Source organism: Sporobolomyces salmoneus (assembly GCF_050403485.1).
Source record: "Sporobolomyces salmoneus JCM6883 DNA, S_salmoneus_JCM6883_v1_ctg54, whole genome shotgun sequence".
NCBI lineage: Eukaryota > Fungi > Basidiomycota > Microbotryomycetes > Sporidiobolales > Sporidiobolaceae > Sporobolomyces > Sporobolomyces salmoneus.
This window is the reverse complement of record NW_027481109.1, coordinates 59,340-76,329: the sequence shown is the minus strand read 5'-3', so window position 1 is coordinate 76,329 and position 16,990 is coordinate 59,340. Positions and strand designations below refer to the sequence as shown.

Genomic DNA, 16,990 nt, shown 5'->3' with positions numbered 1-16,990 from the left:
GATTTTGCAAAGTTGTTTTCGTTTCAAGTCACTTCCGTCCGGTTTCGCTTTGAATCGATCGCCTTCGTCACAGACCACAGCACGCCTCGAGAGAGACTTTGCTGTCCCGTTCAGAGAGCTCATCCCGAGCGAGCGTCCCTCTCAAAGACGAGTCAGAAAATGCGCGATTGCGCTGTATCGTTTTTCACCCTACTCTGTCTCTAACTGTACATCAAACGTCTCATCCCCCAACAGTCCTCTCAATTCCTCATTCAACAAACCATGCATCGTTGATCCATCTCTCGCATAGAACCAAACTTTCTCCTTCGGATCAAAATCGTACCTCTTCGGTCCCCTACCCATACCTCCAACACTCGCAGTTAGCTCCTCGCCTCACTCGTCTAGAAGGTAACGCGGAGGAGAGAGGGGGGAAACAGAACGTACGATAAAGGAGAAGATAACCAAATTTGTTTATTCGGAGGTTGTTTATTAATCACATACGTTCCCTTTCCTTCCCCTAGTTTGACAGTCAATACTCCACTCTTTCGACATTGAGATGCCTTTCCTTCATCATCAGCTCCGATTCCCACGAGAGAGAGAGAGAGAAGGGAGAGGGAGAGAGAGGAGAGCTCACGGAATATTCGATGTCGATTGAGGAAGGGTCGAGATGAGGAAGAGATTCGAGGTGGGATTCAAGGTATTCGGTTAAGGAATCCATCGTCGATTCAGAGACTTTGGCATAGTCTTGATCTGAGAGAGAACTGGAAAGAGCGAGAGCAAGAAGACAGGTGAGTTCAATCCACGACTTCGATCAGAGGAAGAGAGCGGCTCACCCGGTCGAGTATTGCGAATTCAGTCGTGCTACGGAGCGGTGGAAAGACCGCACAGAGGAGGAGGAAAGAGGTTGGAGTTGATGAGAGAATGATGCGATCCGAGGCGGGGCGATTCGAGGCACCGCTATCCGTGTAGACCGTAATAGTTGCTTCCCTGCGTTCCTCAACATCGTCGAATGTCGTCTGTGCGAGTGTGCGAGTCGTGGTGAAGATGAGAGAGATTCGTTCGCCTCGATCTCTCCTTCTTCCCTCTCACTCTACCGCGCCGAAGAATGTCAGATTCAGCACCACAGACACTAGAACCCTCACAGCCCTTCGCATCTACAAGCGCTCGAACATTAGACGCGCCGCTCGACCCGGTCGCGTCTACCTCGAATTCGACAAACAACAACCCGAATCCCGTTGATCTCACACCTCAAGCGGATACAGAAGATGTAGAGGTAGCTCCGGAATTGACTCAAGCTGAGCTGGAGGAGAAATGGAGGATTTACGAGATGATTTCAGAAGAATATCATGACAGTCAGTCTTCCGCTCTCTCTGATCATACACTCTGTTTGAGCGTGCGTGCTGATGTTCAGTGCGGGTCGATCTGACGATAGTCGTGACGGAGCTACCATTGGATTATCAAAGAACGTTCATGTTGATGAAAGAATTAGACGATGAACAAACGAGTTCCGTTCACTCTCTCTTCCTCCCTCCCCGTGCTCTCGCTGACCTCTCTCGTTCTCGCAGCTCACACCTCGACGTTGAAATCGACACTTCAATCCTATCTCACCTCCCTCCCCACCCTCTCCCCTTCCTCTCGCTCTCAATCCTTCTCTTCGATCTCTAAATCGTATCTCTCGGTCCTCCGTTCCCTCGAAGATAAACACAACCTCTCCCTAACCCTCTACGAATCGATCGATCGACATATCCAAAGACTCGATACCGACTTGGCAATGTACGAAGATTCACTCGTGATTGGATTGAGGAAGGGAACGTTGCCTTCGAATGAAGCGCCTTCTAAGTTACATGCGAAACAAGGAGGAGAGAGGGAGGACGGGGATGGTGAGGAAGGGGGGTGGTTGGAGGGGGAACATGAAAAGGAATGGGGGAAAGTACAGGGTTTCGTCAGGGATCAGAACAGTAAAAAGAAGGGGAAGAAAAAGGGAGAAGAAGAAGGGACGACGGGAACGGGAACGATTGGGATGCCGAGTAAGTCGACGATCTCATGTATCAACGACGTCTAGAGTAATGAGGCTGATACCCGGATCGTTGTTTTGCAGTCGATCCGAACGAACCGACTTATTGTTATTGTAACAGAGTTTCATTCGGCGAAGTGAGTCCTCGACCTCCTCCTCCTCTTCCTCTCCCTCACCGCTCCATACTGACTTCGCTCATCGTCTTTCTGCAGATGATTCGATGCGATAACGACGACTGTCAACGAGAATGGGTACCTTTCTCTCCCTTCTCCCCCCCCCCCCCTCTTTCCCTCTTTCTGCCTCACTCAAGCACTGGCTCAATGACATGACTGACCGGATCAATCGCGTGTTCAGTTTCACCTCGAATGTCTCGACATCGACAAAGCCCCGGCAGGAGAATGGTATTGTCGAGAATGTCTCGCCGCTTCTTCAACAACAACAAATCCAAATCCTTCTTCTTCCGGACCTCTTGGGGCTGTTCCGAGTTCGTCAGGACCTGAAGGAGGGAGGTCGTCCTCGCCTGGGAAGAAAGAAGGTGAAGATGGGGGGAATGACGAGAAGAAGAGGAAACGAAAGAGTGGGAATGGGAATGGGAAAGAACGAGAAGGGAAGAAACGAAAACTTGGAGGAACTTCATCGACGGATAAAGTAGACACGGAGGGAGGTGGAGATGGAGATGGAGAAGGGGAGAGGAAGAAGCGGAAGTATAAAAAGAGGGAGAAGAAAGTGACTGGTGCGTCGAGTGAAGGAGATACGACGGTTCAGAAGGAGAAAGGGAAGGGAAAGGGGAAATCGAGTTCGGATAATAAGGACAAGAAGGGGTCTTCGTCAAAGGGAGGGGACGAGGAGGGGAAGGCGAATAAACCGAGAATGGGGAGACCGCCGAAGAAGAAGGACTGAAATGAGATGACGGAGCTCTCAAGACGAACAAGAACGCGAGTTCGAGTTCGATTAGAGTAGAGTAGGTTTTCCCGAACGAGTTACTCTGCCGGGCCTCTCTCTCTCCCCTTAGAACATCGTCCAGCTGTAGCTTCCTTTCGCTTTTGTTGCTGTTTTTTAAACTATTCGGATCTCGTTTTCTCATGTCGTTCTCTCTCTGAACTGTTGATTGTACTTTCTCGACTTTCTTTCTGACTCATCAGTCGGGTCTCCTGAGACGAACGGCTCGAGCATCGTGAAGCCGTCAGAGAAGAGATCAGAGGTAAAAGAGCAAAATACAGTAGAAAATCGACAGATTCCGTAACGTTTTCCACGGGCCTCCTGTGCGATCGCCCGAGCGAATCCCTGGTTAGATCCGAAAGCCCGTGTCGTTGACCTGTCGAGTGCAATCGATGCGGCTGACAATTCGAAGGCTCGAGCTTCCCGGACTCCGTCAAGGTTGAATTCCGAGGCCGTCGTTTCTCGAAGCGACACCTCATTTCGATCGAGTCTCGACGTGATCGTTGCGATGCTAAGCTCCCTGTTGCCGTAGGCGAGAAAGAGATGGGGAGAAGAGGTCTGTGCGAAGTGATGCCTGAAGAACCCATAACTTCCGATTTTCATCTACCCTCGAGAGACGATGTCGTCCGTAAACCTCTGCCGGAATCGTAAGTCGAGGGGCGAAGAGTAGAGACGTCGGAGAAACGTCCCTGACCACGGGATGGGAAGACCAGAGCAGAACTCGACAAGCACCAGGAACAGTCGAAGAGAAGAGCAGAGGGAAGAACTTCTTTGGGTAGGTAATTACAAAAAAGGGCGAAAGAGTAGGATTCATTCGAAGAAGCGAAGACGAAGAGGAAGAAGAAGTGAGGAGGAAGGAAGGAGAAGGGTAAAGTAGGGAGAAAAGCAACACATTTGAGAGAGAGAAAGGAAGGGTCGAGTTACTGAGAAGGAACAGACAGACTTGAAGAAGAAAAGTGGGTCGAAGGGGGCGGTAGTCGACAGCGAGACGTGGGTAAATCGAGCAGGAGAAGAGGAAGGATTCGGTTTTGACGAGATTAGAATCGGGATCCTCCGACCTGCAGGCCGGCGCTCTACACATCAGTCTCCATAAGGGGAGGAGATGGATGAATCGTGAGTGTGACGTACAGCTTGAGTTGCGACATCGATAACGATCTCATCATCGTCTTCGTCGATATCGAGCTGCAAGATCATGTCAACCATTAGTTCCCTGCTTCTTCAAAGTGAGTGACTAAGGGAGGAGTGATAACTTACTTCGCTCACGAGTTGATTCGGAGTCAAAACCTGTCCATCTACACACACACACGGTCGAATGAATGTCGAAAAAGTGGCGGCGCATCGAGTCGAAACGTCAACACTTCATTCCGCGCTAGTTGCTTCGCGAACGCGGCATGAAGGATGGGACTAAGGTAGACTTACCAACCATGAACCTAACTTCGGAGAGGTCCTTTCCAGCTCTGTTACAATAAGCGTTCATCATCTTTTCTAATCGAGTCGTCTTTTTCACTTTGATCACTAGTTCTGGGAACCCTGATCCTTGAATCTACGTGTGACTCGATTTCCTCATCAGTACTGATCTACGGAGGGAGAGGGAAGAGGAAGAGGAGGCACTTTGAGAGAGATGTGAGTGTTTTGTCCTTCGGGTTTAACTTCGGGTTCAGCTGTAACGCGTTCAAGCATCAGCCAGTAGTCCGAGGAGGAAAGTAAGCTAGTGCTTACCAGACATGATGACGGATCCGATGAGAGAGATGTAGTGAGAGAGGAAAGGAGACAGAGTGATCATCATTTCTTCTCCTCTCCCCTTATCATCAATCGAAATGACTGCTCGAACGGATAGAACAGCTACCTCACTTAGACCTCTCGCGATCACCCAATCTGTCCTTTCTCGTTCAGACGGTTCCGCTCAATTCTTTTTCGGTACATTATCTTCCTCCTCTCTGACCTCTGCCGCACTAACGAAGATGCTCGAGACAGGTAACGTGGTCGTATTGAGTAGTGTGACCGGACCAACAGAGGTTCGATTAAGGGAAGAATTAGTAGATCGATCAACTCTCGAATTCAACGTTCTCCCTTTGATCGGTCTCCCAGGTCCGTTCCTTCTCCTTCCCTCTGCCTCTCTGTCCCATTCACCCAGAACTGACGCTGGGAGAGCGCGGGAATAACAGGACCAAGAGTGAAAGCGATAGAAGAAACGATCCGTTCCTTATTCTCGCCTTTAATCCTCTCGAACCTTTACCCTCGTTCCCTCATTCAAATCACTACACAAACTATCTCATCCCCCTCAACAGCCTTCGGGGAGGACTTTTCGACGACACTCGATTCGGAGGACGAAGAGACTCGACGGAAGAGGAGACGAAAGAACGTCACTGGATCGGGAGCGAGTGAACAAGCCGCTAGGATCAATTCGATTACTCTTGCTTTACTCGATTCGGGGGTACAACTCAAGGGACTACTCATCGCGGTAGCGGTGGCGTTCATCCCCTCTTCAACAGAAACGGGAGAAGAGGAAGAGGAGGACGGAGAGACGGAAATGGTTCTAGATCCTACGGTGCAGGAAGAGGAGAGAGCAGAGAGTACTCATGTTGTTACGGTTAGTTATGGAGAAGGGATTGGAGGCAAGGATGGGGAAGTCGTGGGCGTTGAATCAAAGGGAAGGTTTACGCAAAATCAAGTAAGTCCCTCCTTCTCCTCTCTCTTCACTTGCTGTTTGGGTAATGAGACAGGAACTGATCGAGCTGAACGCCAACAGTTATTCGATGCGGAAGATCTAGCGGTGAAAGCTACAGCAACTGTACTTGGGTTCGTGAGGAAATCGGTAGAGGCGAAATACGGGATCGATCCTTCCGCTTCATCAACAAGTACAACAGAAGTGGAAGAGAAGAAGGGAGCGGGAGGGGAGATCAAGATGTGTGTGGCGGAGGAGGGGAGGGAAATGAGTGATCCTGAGGAGGACGATGAGGATGAGGTGATGATTTAGCGGAAGGAATAGATCAGGTTCTCCCTCAATCAAGCCTCGTTGCTTTCGTTGCCCGAGAGACGGAGTCGGTACATATACCCGGAGAAGTTGGAATCGACAACAGGGGAATAGGGTTGGAGAATTGCCGAAACTCGATTCTTTCGCCAATTTGTTTTTTTGTGGCGCTTGTGAAACTACCGTCGAACGTTCCCGACTGTGCTTTGCGACGGCGTGACGTCTCTCTCATCGTTTGCCGCTGATGGGTTAGGGGAAACAACAAAAGATGATGATTAAGCATCGAACAATCTCGTACAACCGACTCAAAAAAACAACAAAATTATACCTCCTCCTCATCTCCTTCTGCCTCGCCTCAGCCGCATCTCATTCAAGGTGATGTCGAAGAACCCCCTCTCGCCAATTTCCACAACAAAAACAACCCAACGAACCCCAAAACGATTCCTAATTGTATCCTTCCGTTCCCTTTCCCGCTCTGTACGGATCTTGCGAATCGGGTTGAGGTGTTTGAGAGGGAGTTCTTGAAGGAATCGAATGAATTACCCTGTGAACGACGCACGAACTCGGGTTAGCCAAGTGCGCAGGGGAGGAGAAGGGGAAACGGAGAAAGGGGAAAAGGATGAAGAGAACGAACGGTAGAGTCTAGGAGAGAGTTTTGCGTGCGAGAATCGTTATAAATATCGGTTGTTACCTATTCATTCACGTACTCTTTCGTTAGTGTCGCTTGCTCGCAGGGGGGAGGGAGAGGAGAGTGAAGCAGAGCAGAGGGCGCAAGTTGAGTGAACCTGAAACTCCTCCCGCTTCTTCTCTCCTCTTCCTCGACAACGTAAACCAAACTACGTAGAGAGTAGGAGAAGAACGATAACGATTACGTACACCTCTCAATGCGGCAATCTTTGAATGTAATTGATCCAAATGTTGATCGTTTTGGGATTCTAAATCTTGTTCGGATGATTCTCCTTGTTTACTCATCAGAGGTTGTTGGGAGGAGGAGATACCGCTTGGTCTACCCCAGGAACTACAACCCAGAGGGTGTTGTCAGCGAGGAGAGAGAAGGGGGAGATGATGATGATGAGGGACTCACGACATGACGATTTCGATTGGTTGCTTCGCGTTCGGTTGTACAGTCGGGATAGAAGAGCGTAGGTAGAAGTAGATAGCTGTCGAGCAAACACAGAAAGTGACGAGATTGTTGATGAATGAAACGCGTTCCTCTCGTTCGTCTCCCTCTCTCTCTTTTCCACCTCTCACCTAGTCGGCCTTCGAACTCCCCTCATCCATAAATCTCCCTCCCTGGCCCCTGCGCCTTCCCTCCACGCACAGAGCCGCTCCCCGTCGATAAACTCTAGTCCCTCCCTCTCTCCATCGGAACAACAACAACTTCTCTTCCCTTCTCTCAGTCGCGTCGCCCCTATCAGTCGGATCTCTGTTGAGGTCTGGCTGGCCCTAACCCTAAGTTACTCAAACTGAAGGAACAAGGGGGAATTAATGGAGAAATCGGAAGAAGAAGAGGAGGAGGGGGTTCTTTGAACATGATTGAACGACAAGGGGGATTGGGTCGAGGATGGGAAACTAGTAAAGAAGAGGAGGAGAGGAAGAAGGAATGGATGGGGAACGAGAGGAAAGTGGGAAAGAAAAGGGAAAACGTCTCTCAAGATTCTTCAGTGAACACACTACCGACTCCTGATATGAGGTTACTTTCGGACTCGATCATCTCGACCTGCTCTCGAGTCAAAGAAAGAAGAAACAGAGCGCAAAGACAAGATTTCTGAACGATTCCCTCTCTCCTTTCCTTTCGATTCTTTCTCCCGAAATGGGATCGACGCTCTATTCTCCCTTCGGTACGATCCTCTCCTCTCATTCGATTTCCCTCAAACCTCCAGCTCTACAATCTCTGAGGACCCCCCAAACCGACTCGAGTTCCAACTTCTCTCGACCTCTTCTTCTTTCTTTCGAGCTTTTCATTCCAAAACATGAGAATCTCCTTCCCTTTCCGACGACGATGATGAACGATAGAACCTCTCTCTCTTCCCTTCGCTTTCTCTTTCTGAGGAAGGGGGTTTCCTCTTAGTAACTCCTCTCTCTCTTCTTTCTCTTTTCTCAAGCCCGAGAAGAACCAGCGTTTTTCGAAGACCTGGCTTGAGAATTGAGCTGAGTTGAGTTAGGTGGGTTATCGGTACAGAGGGTCGAACCTTTCTTCGGGAAGGATCGTGAAGGGAAGGAAGAAGGGGGGAGAAAAGTCATTCGGAGTCGCTTGAAAGAGGAGTTTTCTCGTGTGGAAAGTTTCGAGAGAGAAAGAGGAAGGCAGGAGGCAGATTCTTGAGCTCTGGTGAAGGGGTTCCGATGATGGACCTGGAACGAGCTGGAGGAAAGAGGGAAGAGAGGGGGATCTAGAGGGATTGGGGAATGATCTCGATAGGTCTTCGTCGATTCCCGAGAGGAGGAAGAGGAGGAGGAGAAGGGAAGGGGAATCGAATGATGATTTACAGAAAGGAGCTCTTGTTTCTTCTCGAGACTTGAGAATGGTTGGGATGGTCGAGGAGGATGAACGTACCTCGAATTGAGTCGGAGAAAAGAGAAGAGTTTTCGAGAGAGAAGTTTCCTTTTTCTTTCTCACTGGATCGTTCCTCCCTCTTTTCTTCTTCGCTGATCCTTCTCTCTGACACCCACAGACTCTCACAAGTTAACCTTCAACGATCTAGCTCCCGAGATCCGTTCCCCGTCGTTTCCGTCGTCGTTTGGAACCCCTCTTTCCCTTTCCTTTCTTTCTTCCGGTTTCTCTTTCTCCCCTTCACCTTCCCCCACCCCCCAAGCGGAAAACAAACAGAAAAAGAATCACTCCTATACCTCCTTCATCACTCTACCCACAGAGGTCCACTTCGGTGCGATCCTCAGGCTTTGAAGGAGGTGGAGAGAATCTTCCCGGTTACATTCGGTTTTTTTCATCCTTTTTTAACGAGGTTCCTCATCGGGTCTCATAAAAGGTCATGGAACGAACAACAAAAAAAGGATTGGTACGCCTGAGATGGAAGTGGGGGTTTGTTGAGTTTGTTTTGATCCTTCAATGGGCGAACGAAATTCTCGTTTCGAGATTCCGACGGAATGAGAGGGGCACTTTAAGAGTTTGGGATGCTCAACTTCTTCGAAGGAGGAGGGAGATGGATTTCTATTATCACATCACACACAGAGGGGAACTACTTCGAGGTTTCGAAAAGAGGTGACGAGGAAAAAAAAAACACGATTATGATGAAAACGATTGCTTACTCTCTCTATATCTCTCTCCTCGTTTCACTCTCGTAGATCTCGACCTCTCTCTTCCTGAAGATCCTTCACCTCTTCCACCCTCTTCCTCGGACGAATCTCTCTTCCCTCGATGACCCAAACTCTTTCTGTCCGACTTCTCGTCTCTCTCTTCTCCTCGACTCGACTTTCCTCGCTCTCGCTTCTTCTTTCGGCGTTCCCTATTCCAATGACCTCATTTCTCCTTGACCCATTCCTTTCTATTCGACTCTTTCAAACGAAAAGAATCAAATGGGAAACACGTTCCTTTTCGAAGGATATAATTCGTGTTAGAGCTATTTCGCTCGCTCCTTCTCTCCCGGGAGAAGGAGGTGTTCTCCTTAGTTCACTTGTGGACTGGGTTGATGAATGCGATCCCCGACTCTTGAGTTTGGTGTCGAAGAAGAGAAAAACGGGTGAAGGGAGGTCTTCAAAAAAGTTGGATACGGGATCTTCGAGAGGAGAACGGGAGAGAGGGATTCGGGCTTCGAGGAGGAGAGGAGATGGGAGCGTTGGGAGGTGAGAGAACGAGAGGGATTCTTGAGTGAAGTTCGAAGGAAGGGGACGAAGGGAACGGTGAAGGGGAGGGAAGAGAGAAGAGGAGAGGAGGTTTGGGCGAGAAGGAGAGAGAGGACGTTCTGAATCTTGTGTGACATCTCAATACCATCTTTTCAGATTCCAATGATAGAGAGAGATAGAGCGAGTTGCGAGAGTTGCGAGAGTCGCGAATAACTTGAGTTTGAACTCCTCACTCGCTTAACATGAATCTCACTCGAACTTGCGCGAGCTGCATCCGAACCACTACAAGAACTTACTCGGTCGCTCCTCAACGGCTACCCATCGTTCAGCAGCGAGTAGGAGGATTCTTTAGATCGTTCTCCCAAACAAGTCCTGGTCAGTCACCTCGTCCTCTCAGACTCCCTTCTAGCGGGCTATACTGAAGTCGGTCGAGCGATTTACAGCTCTCAAAAAAGCCTCTAAGCAACGATCAGCAGCCGTTCAAGAGGAATTTGAAGATGAAGAATTCCAAGAGGACGAATTCGATGACCTCGACTCCTCCCCTTCGAACGATTCAACCCCAGTGCAACAGACAGGACTTGGACGGGATCAACGACACGCCGATACCCTTTCCCGCGTGCAACAAGTCGTCTCTCTACCTTTATTCAGACTCGCTTCTTCGACTCCTTCGACTTCCCTCCTCACGGCACTGTTGACGCGTTCTTCACCGGAAACTCTCCCTATTACACTCGAAACGATCAAGGAATGGAGGAAGAAGAGATTACCTCTGTTATCGGATCGAGGGGTCGAATTACTCGTTAAGAGATTATCTAAACTCGAAGGACCCGAGGGAGGAGAAGGGCAACGAGTAATCCGCGTGTTGGCCGATCGAAAGAACTATGGAGTAGAAATCAACGATATCCGATCCCTTTACCCTCTCTTCATTAAATTCTCGAAACCTACCTCCTCCTCCGAATCTTCCTCTCTCGAATCCGACGCCTCGACATGTTTCGACCTCCTCACTCTCGCTTCCCAACATACCCCTTCTACAGTCGCTACCGATTCCTTCGCCCACTTATCGACTCTCGCCGTAGCTCTCACTTCTTCTCGACTTTCGAAATCTCCCATTTCTCCCAAAATCGATCAGTTAATCTCCCACTTGATGGCGTTAGGGGAAGATTATATCCTTCAACAAGTGACGAATGGGTCAGTAGGAGGAAAGAGGGAGAGGGAGATTATGAGGTTTAGGGCGATGAGGGTAACCGAGGAATTGAGATTGAGACAGGTCAAGGAGGACGAGGAGGAATGGTTTGCTCATTTGACGGAAAGATTGGTTAGTTTGACCAAGAAGTAGGAAGGGATGAGGCGGGGAACAGGAAAAGACAGTCAAAATAGTGGATAATTATGAGACCTACTTAGCATTTTCACAGTTTCAATCCGTTGGTCGAGATCACGGCAGCGCTCCCGCAGTGGTTGCTCGTCTGGATACTCTCTCTTTGACCCTGTCCGGTCGAGGCTATGTGACTGAGCTTCCTCTGTGCAAAAGTATAGACAAAGAGTGCACCTGCGAACCTTTCGATTTCGAACTTCCGTACAGTAGATTACGGTGGTCTCGTTGCTCCTCGGGCTCTGACTCTCTCCCAGATACGTCGTCTTGCAAAGCTTGACACGGTCTTCGTTCCGTAGGTCTATCATGCTCTTCGTATCAGCATCGTTGCGTTCATCTATCGTTTCTAGTTGCTTTCCCTCTTTCATTATCTATCTCCTCTCGTTCTTCTTCTTCACACTCATTGACGTCTACTGTCGTGAACACTGTCCGTGTTGCATTCTCGTCGAGGCCGTCGAGTCCCTTCGCAACCTGTTTAGAGCTCTCTCGCGTTCTTCCGTCTCGACCTCCCGCACACTCGAGACGCATCGAAGATATTGACGTTCTGTCTATTCCTCTTGCAATATTGCCTCTACCGCATCCTCCTCATCCCTAATCTCCAATTCCCTCACAACCATATCCAACGTCTCACCTCCCTCCATTGCATCCTCTAACCCACTCGTCGTTATCGGTATCCGATGATCCGTCAATCGTCCCTGTGTGATCACGATCATTACACTCCGTCAGCTCTCTCACGGAAGAAGGCGTGAGCGAGGAAGGAGGGAGAGCGAGAACGCACCTGTGGGTAGTTGTACGTTCGAATCTTCTCGGATCGGTCGGCTCCTTTCACTTGGTTCAGACGGACGGATCGTCGATCAGCTTCTTCTTGGGCGAGTTTACGATCTAGTAGACGCGCTCGAAGGACTTTGTACGCTTTTGTACGATTCTGAGAAACGCTCGGAAGCGGCATCAGTCGAAGTCTCGGAGTTTGCAAGGGAGAGATGCGGGAGAAAGTACCTCGTGTTGAGATCGAGAGTCTTGCATTGATACACTGATTCCCGTAGGACCGTGAGTCAGTCGGATAGCTGATTCCGTACGATTAACGTGCTGTAAAACTCCTCCTTTCGCCGTCAGCTTTCCGCTCTCGACGCGAATTGACGGCATAAGAAGAGAACGTTACTTGTCCCCCTGCTCCTCTAGATCTCATCGTTTCCACCTTGACGTCTTTCGGATCGAACAAATCTGAATCTGAAATCGTACTCGATTGATTCCCACTCTCCGTCGGTAATACCTACTCACATCATCCATCAGTCTTGCCCTCACACACTCACAGAGAATGAACTGGACTGACGATAACTGAGACAGTTGAAGTATGTACTCTCCCCTGACTTTCCGTCGCCGGAACTCTCTGCACCCTATGTACTCCCGCTTCTCTCCTCAACACCCCAAACGCTCCTTCCCCACTGACCTCCAATATCGCCTCTTTATACGCATCCGAAGAGGCTCCACCAGCAGCTTGAATTCGATCCGATTCGATTAAATCCGCTTTCCATCCTTTCCTACTCGATAACTTCTGATACATTTTCAACAAGTTCCCCAAGAACAAACTCGCTTCGGAACCTCCTACTCCCGATTTCAGTTCGACTAGTGCGGATAACTCGTGCGTCGTTGAAGGAGGGACGAGTAAAGAGAGAAGAGATTTCCGGGTTGCTTGAAGGGATTCGAGTGCGGGTTCGAGATCCATTTCAGCGAGTTCTCGGAGCTCTGCGTCGGGTTCAGTGGAGGATAGGTCTTGGAGAGTGGAGAGGAGTTCTTGAGCTTGTTCGAGTTGGAGGAGAGACTTTCGAAGTTGTTCGATTTGGGATTGTTTCTTTTGCCATTCGATCCCACCTTCGGGTAAACCTTTCGTTGCGAGGGTAATCGCTTTGTGGGTTGCTAGGATGAGCTTGTCTTGGAACGTCAAGGGAGAGGGCTTGGGAGAGGAAGAGGAGGGAGTTGAGCGAGAAGAGGTGAAATGTCGGGAGAGGGGTAGGGGTGCTCGTATCCGTAGTAGGGGAGTCGTATGCCGTAGGATCATTCTGTAATGGTGAGAACTCGAATAGAGTGGAGGAGAGAGAGGAGTGAACGACATTTCGGAAATCTGTCCCAGCGAACGAACTCGCTCTCGCCTACTCTTAGCTAGTCTCTCCATCTATCCATCATGTCTGATTTCGATCCCGCCAAGCTCGCCGCTCTCCAAGCTCGCGCTTCCAAGCTCTCCTCCGGTCAGTTCTCCTCCTTCTCTCTCTCCTCTCTCTCATCCTCCCTTCTCCTCCTACATCTCTCGACACTCTCACCTGCTCTCGTAGCGCAGAACTGACATGAGAGTATTGGGTAGGTGGTGCCAAGGGACCTGTACGAAGAAAAGCGATCCCCAAGAACGTTGCAAACGCTGGAGATGACAAGAAAGTTCAACTCGCTTTGAAGAAGCTAAACGTTCAACCTATCGGTAGTGAGTACCCTTGTCCTACTCTCCTTGACTGTAGCTCTGTTGCTGACTGACTTGACCCGCTCTCGTTTCGTCGTTTCTCCACTTTCGCTCTCCCATCTCATCTCTCTCACCTCTCTCCACTCTCTCCCGGACTTGATTGATGGGATGATCAGGCGTCGATGAAGTAAACATGTTCCTCGAAGAATCCTCCAACGTGATCCACTTCCAAAACCCCAAAGGTCAGTCTCCGGCTCCTCCTCTCTCCCATCTTCCTTGTCCCTTCCTCTCCCTTCTTCCTCCCTCACTAACACTCTTTGCGTCTCGAGTCTCTAGTTCACGCCGCCACCGGATCCAACACCTACGCGATCTACGGACAAGCCCAAACCCGAGAATTATCCGACCTCGTTCCTTCCGGTATTCTCAGTCAATTAGGTCCTGAAGCTATGGCTCAACTCAAGAGACTCGCCGAACAAATTCAAGCTGGTAGCTTACAAAACCCCGCTGCGGCTGGAGGTGCAGGAGGAGCAGGAGAGGGAGCGGACGGAGAAGGAGAGGAGGTACCGGAATTGGTAGAGGCTACGGAAGGTGAACAGGCAGAGGTAAGCACGAGGTCGACAAACGAGTCCGACAAACAGTCTGGCTGACGAGCTCGTGTGTTTCCTTCCTCTTGCTTGTAGGGCGAGAAACTCGAGGACCTTGTAAGTTTCACCCCTTCACCAGTTTCCACTGATCTCGGTTTCTTACTGACTCTTCTCTTGCATCGACGTAGAACTAAAACGCAATCACCCCGTATCCCTTCTTTTCTATCTCTCTCTAACCCCTCGCAGAAGCATTCCTCTTTCTCTTTTTTTCTCCAATGTCCCAAAAATGAAAACTCTTTTGTGCTTTCTTTCTTCTCCCCGCTATGAAACCCCCAGCAGTTTGATGCCTTTTTTGTTCAACTGGAAAACCTGAGAAACAGTATTCTCGCTGACAGTCGCAGCGGCAGTCGCGAGTGAGGGAGAGGGCGCAAGGTACGAGATTTGAAGACAAGACGGAAGAAACAGCTCTCCATTAAATCCGATACAATAACGAAGACGATGATGATTCGATACAAATCATCCCTGATATGCGTATATTCCCGTCGTTCAACGATAAGCTTCAAAATACAAGAGATCAACCACTACTCATCGCATCTCCTCCCCTCAACTTCCTGAATAACCCCACCACCCGCCTTCTCCCATTCCTCCAACCACAATTCCAACCTCACGACACTCGCCCTACTCTTCTCCTCACTGAAACCCGCTTTCTTCTCCCTAACTCCCTCTCTCAACAAAACTTCCAAAAACTTCTTAAACTGCCTGCCAAACGTGCTCAATAGGGTCGGTCCCGCGATCTGAAGGAATTGAGTGAGGAGTAAAGGGGTCGGTTCGAGGGAAACGAGTGGAGGACGGAGGAGGAGGATCAACCAGCGCCAACCTGCTGAAGGGCGGAAATGAGCTGGGATTAGGGACAGAGTCTCTTTCGAGGAAGGGGAGAGGGAAGGGAGGGATTGAGGAGGTTCGAGAGGAGAGGATTGCAGGATCGAGGCGTAGAGAGAGACGAGTCCGGCCATTCGTTCCGAGTATTGAACGGAGGATTCAGAAGAGGAGGGGGAGAGGTAACCGAGAGTTTTTTGGTACGATTCTTCGGATTGACCCTGTACGTTCGAGATCACAACAGTCAGTCGTGAGAGACAAGGACTCGAAATGAGTGAGCGAACGTACAGGTTGTTTAGAGGGCCAGTAACCGGTAATCCAGAAACATTTCTTGACTAATCTCGCCATCAATACCTCTCCCAACTCTTGATGACCCCTCAGTAGCAATCCGACTACGACTCTTCCGAGTGGATATGCGGTTCCGAGTTTAGCCGTCACTTCCGTTTCTGCTTGTTTGATTAAACTTTTACTTAAATGGTTCAACGTCCACACGTAAGCTTCTTCCGATCCTGATGACTTGACGGAGACGAGGAGTTCGTCGAGTTGGGTGATGATACGAGTTATGGCGGAGAGGGAAGAAGTGAGTTGACCGATTTTTGGAGTAATAGATCGTTTCGCTTGGAAACAAGATTTTCGTAAAGTTGGGTTTTGAGAAACGACTGGTAAGATCTTCTCTTTGATGTACTGTCAGATCAACGTCTCACTTAGTGTCGACAGTCTTCCACGCTCAAGACTGAAAAAGAGAGTGGCTGCGAACTGACCGTCATCTTGTTTGACCATTTCTCAAATTCTCCTTTCGGTGAACCCTCTCCACTCGTCTTCCCACTAATCGCACTATTCTTCTTCTCCAACTCCCTCGCCTTTTCCTCCATTTCCTTCTTCTCCTTCTCTACCCTCTCCCTCTCTTTCTCCTTCTCGACTTCTTCAACCCGTCTCCTTTCTTCCTCTTTTCGTTTCTCCTCCTCTAACCGTTTCAATTCGAGCGCTCTCATCTCTTGTGCTTTCTTCTCTTGCTCCAATTCTTTCAGTCGTTTAGCTTGTAGGGCTCGCTCTTCGGCTTCGGCGGTTTGGATGGAAGATTCGATGGAATCCCATAATGATTTATTCCGTCTTTCGAACGCGGAAACAAGGAGTTGAGTAGATCGAGTTTGCTCGAGTTGGAGTTGGGAGAGGAGGGAATCAATAGAGGTTATGTCGACTGCTGCGGAAGCGGAGGAGGACCGAGGAGGAGGGGAGAGGGAAATTGACCGGGCGAGGGATAGTTTAAAGGTTCGATTCGCGTTTGCCTATCAACGAGGCGAGTCAGTGATGAGTCAGGGAGGATAGTAGGAGAGTATTCACCCAGGATTGTTGTCGAGATTGATCGTTCCATTGATCCAATTCGTCGATTTCGGGATGAACAAAACTCGTCGCTTTCCTATCACCCTCACTCTCTCAATCAGCTTCCCGTCTCTCCCTCGCGGAGTAGTGATAGTATAGTCTTACCCTTTCCCTTTCCTATCAATTTTCCCTCTCAATCCGACACTCCCTCTCGGTCCAACTGGCCATTCTTCCTCCTCGCTATCCACTTCACTTTCCTCGCTTGTTCCTTCCGCTAGTACATCCCCTTCTTCGTCATCATCTTCAGAGTCGGAAAGGGATAAGAGGGGAGTCTTTCGAGTTCTGTAGGAACATTTCTCAAGGTTTGGTAATTCGAATGAACCCAATTTACTCGTCGTTGTTGGTCGTCTTGTCGGAAGATTCTTGGTTGATCTACGCGCACAACCGTCATCAGCTTGAGAGACAGGAATGGAAGGGGGAGGGGAGGAGGAGGAGGAATGTACCGTTTGAGAGATGTTGTTGATGAAGAACTGCTTGTCCGATCGAGAGGGATAACTGGATCTCGTTCTTCTGCTTCTTGCTCGTGTTCCGAATCAGAGTATTCGGATCCTGTCCTGCTCAAGCCGAATCGCATCGAGAATCGTCGTGTCGGAGTGAGTGAGTGATAGTGAATCGTTGGAATCAGAAACTCCGATTC

At 49.5% G+C, this 16,990-nt stretch overlaps 9 protein-coding genes across 9 annotated transcripts; 4 read left to right on the top strand and 5 right to left on the bottom strand.

The window, feature by feature from the left end:
• Positions 1–189: 189 nt before the first annotated feature.
• On the bottom strand, positions 190–982 carry YFH1 (ferroxidase; the record flags this gene model as incomplete). The annotated part of the gene is made up of 4 exons (XM_076634224.1): positions 190–334; positions 424–539; positions 614–740; positions 813–982. 4 exons carry the CDS (start codon positions 980–982, stop codon positions 190–192), a joined length of 558 nt encoding a protein of 185 aa, XP_076485810.1.
• Positions 983–1,084: 102 nt separating this feature from the next.
• JCM6883_007102 (uncharacterized protein) lies at positions 1,085–2,893 on the top strand (the record flags this gene model as incomplete). Its single annotated transcript, XM_076634223.1, has 6 exons — positions 1,085–1,331; positions 1,412–1,483; positions 1,545–2,006; positions 2,078–2,130; positions 2,206–2,244; positions 2,348–2,893. 6 exons carry the CDS (start codon positions 1,085–1,087, stop codon positions 2,891–2,893), a joined length of 1,419 nt encoding a protein of 472 aa, XP_076485809.1.
• A 1,076-nt stretch (positions 2,894–3,969) lies between these two features.
• JCM6883_007101 (uncharacterized protein) lies at positions 3,970–4,658 on the bottom strand (the record flags this gene model as incomplete). Its single annotated transcript, XM_076634222.1, has 6 exons — positions 3,970–3,990; positions 4,061–4,114; positions 4,187–4,224; positions 4,352–4,475; positions 4,544–4,593; positions 4,652–4,658. 6 exons carry the CDS (start codon positions 4,656–4,658, stop codon positions 3,970–3,972), a joined length of 294 nt encoding a protein of 97 aa, XP_076485808.1.
• A 91-nt stretch (positions 4,659–4,749) lies between these two features.
• On the top strand, positions 4,750–5,909 carry RRP46 (exosome non-catalytic core subunit RRP46; the record flags this gene model as incomplete). Its single annotated transcript, XM_076634221.1, has 4 exons — positions 4,750–4,849; positions 4,907–5,020; positions 5,098–5,603; positions 5,682–5,909. The coding sequence occupies 4 exons, from the start codon at positions 4,750–4,752 to the stop codon at positions 5,907–5,909; spliced, it is 948 nt and encodes a 315-aa protein (XP_076485807.1).
• A 364-nt stretch (positions 5,910–6,273) lies between these two features.
• On the bottom strand, positions 6,274–6,992 carry SFT1 (Sft1p; the record flags this gene model as incomplete). Its single annotated transcript, XM_076634220.1, has 4 exons — positions 6,274–6,447; positions 6,538–6,594; positions 6,780–6,921; positions 6,988–6,992. The coding sequence occupies 4 exons, from the start codon at positions 6,990–6,992 to the stop codon at positions 6,274–6,276; spliced, it is 378 nt and encodes a 125-aa protein (XP_076485806.1).
• A 2,951-nt stretch (positions 6,993–9,943) lies between these two features.
• On the top strand, positions 9,944–11,034 carry JCM6883_007098 (uncharacterized protein; the record flags this gene model as incomplete). The annotated part of the gene is made up of 2 exons (XM_076634219.1): positions 9,944–10,076; positions 10,145–11,034. 2 exons carry the CDS (start codon positions 9,944–9,946, stop codon positions 11,032–11,034), a joined length of 1,023 nt encoding a protein of 340 aa, XP_076485805.1.
• Positions 11,035–11,615: 581 nt separating this feature from the next.
• On the bottom strand, positions 11,616–13,123 carry JCM6883_007097 (uncharacterized protein; the record flags this gene model as incomplete). The annotated part of the gene is made up of 5 exons (XM_076634218.1): positions 11,616–11,762; positions 11,846–11,992; positions 12,064–12,153; positions 12,227–12,337; positions 12,398–13,123. The coding sequence occupies 5 exons, from the start codon at positions 13,121–13,123 to the stop codon at positions 11,616–11,618; spliced, it is 1,221 nt and encodes a 406-aa protein (XP_076485804.1).
• A 123-nt stretch (positions 13,124–13,246) lies between these two features.
• Positions 13,247–14,291, top strand: EGD1 (Egd1p; the record flags this gene model as incomplete). Its single annotated transcript, XM_076634217.1, has 6 exons — positions 13,247–13,310; positions 13,424–13,537; positions 13,690–13,755; positions 13,850–14,115; positions 14,194–14,214; positions 14,286–14,291. The coding sequence occupies 6 exons, from the start codon at positions 13,247–13,249 to the stop codon at positions 14,289–14,291; spliced, it is 537 nt and encodes a 178-aa protein (XP_076485803.1).
• A 387-nt stretch (positions 14,292–14,678) lies between these two features.
• JCM6883_007095 (uncharacterized protein) lies at positions 14,679–16,927 on the bottom strand (the record flags this gene model as incomplete). The annotated part of the gene is made up of 6 exons (XM_076634216.1): positions 14,679–15,194; positions 15,262–15,657; positions 15,735–16,259; positions 16,315–16,390; positions 16,459–16,725; positions 16,797–16,927. The coding sequence occupies 6 exons, from the start codon at positions 16,925–16,927 to the stop codon at positions 14,679–14,681; spliced, it is 1,911 nt and encodes a 636-aa protein (XP_076485802.1).
• Between the last annotated feature and the right edge of the window lie 63 nt (positions 16,928–16,990).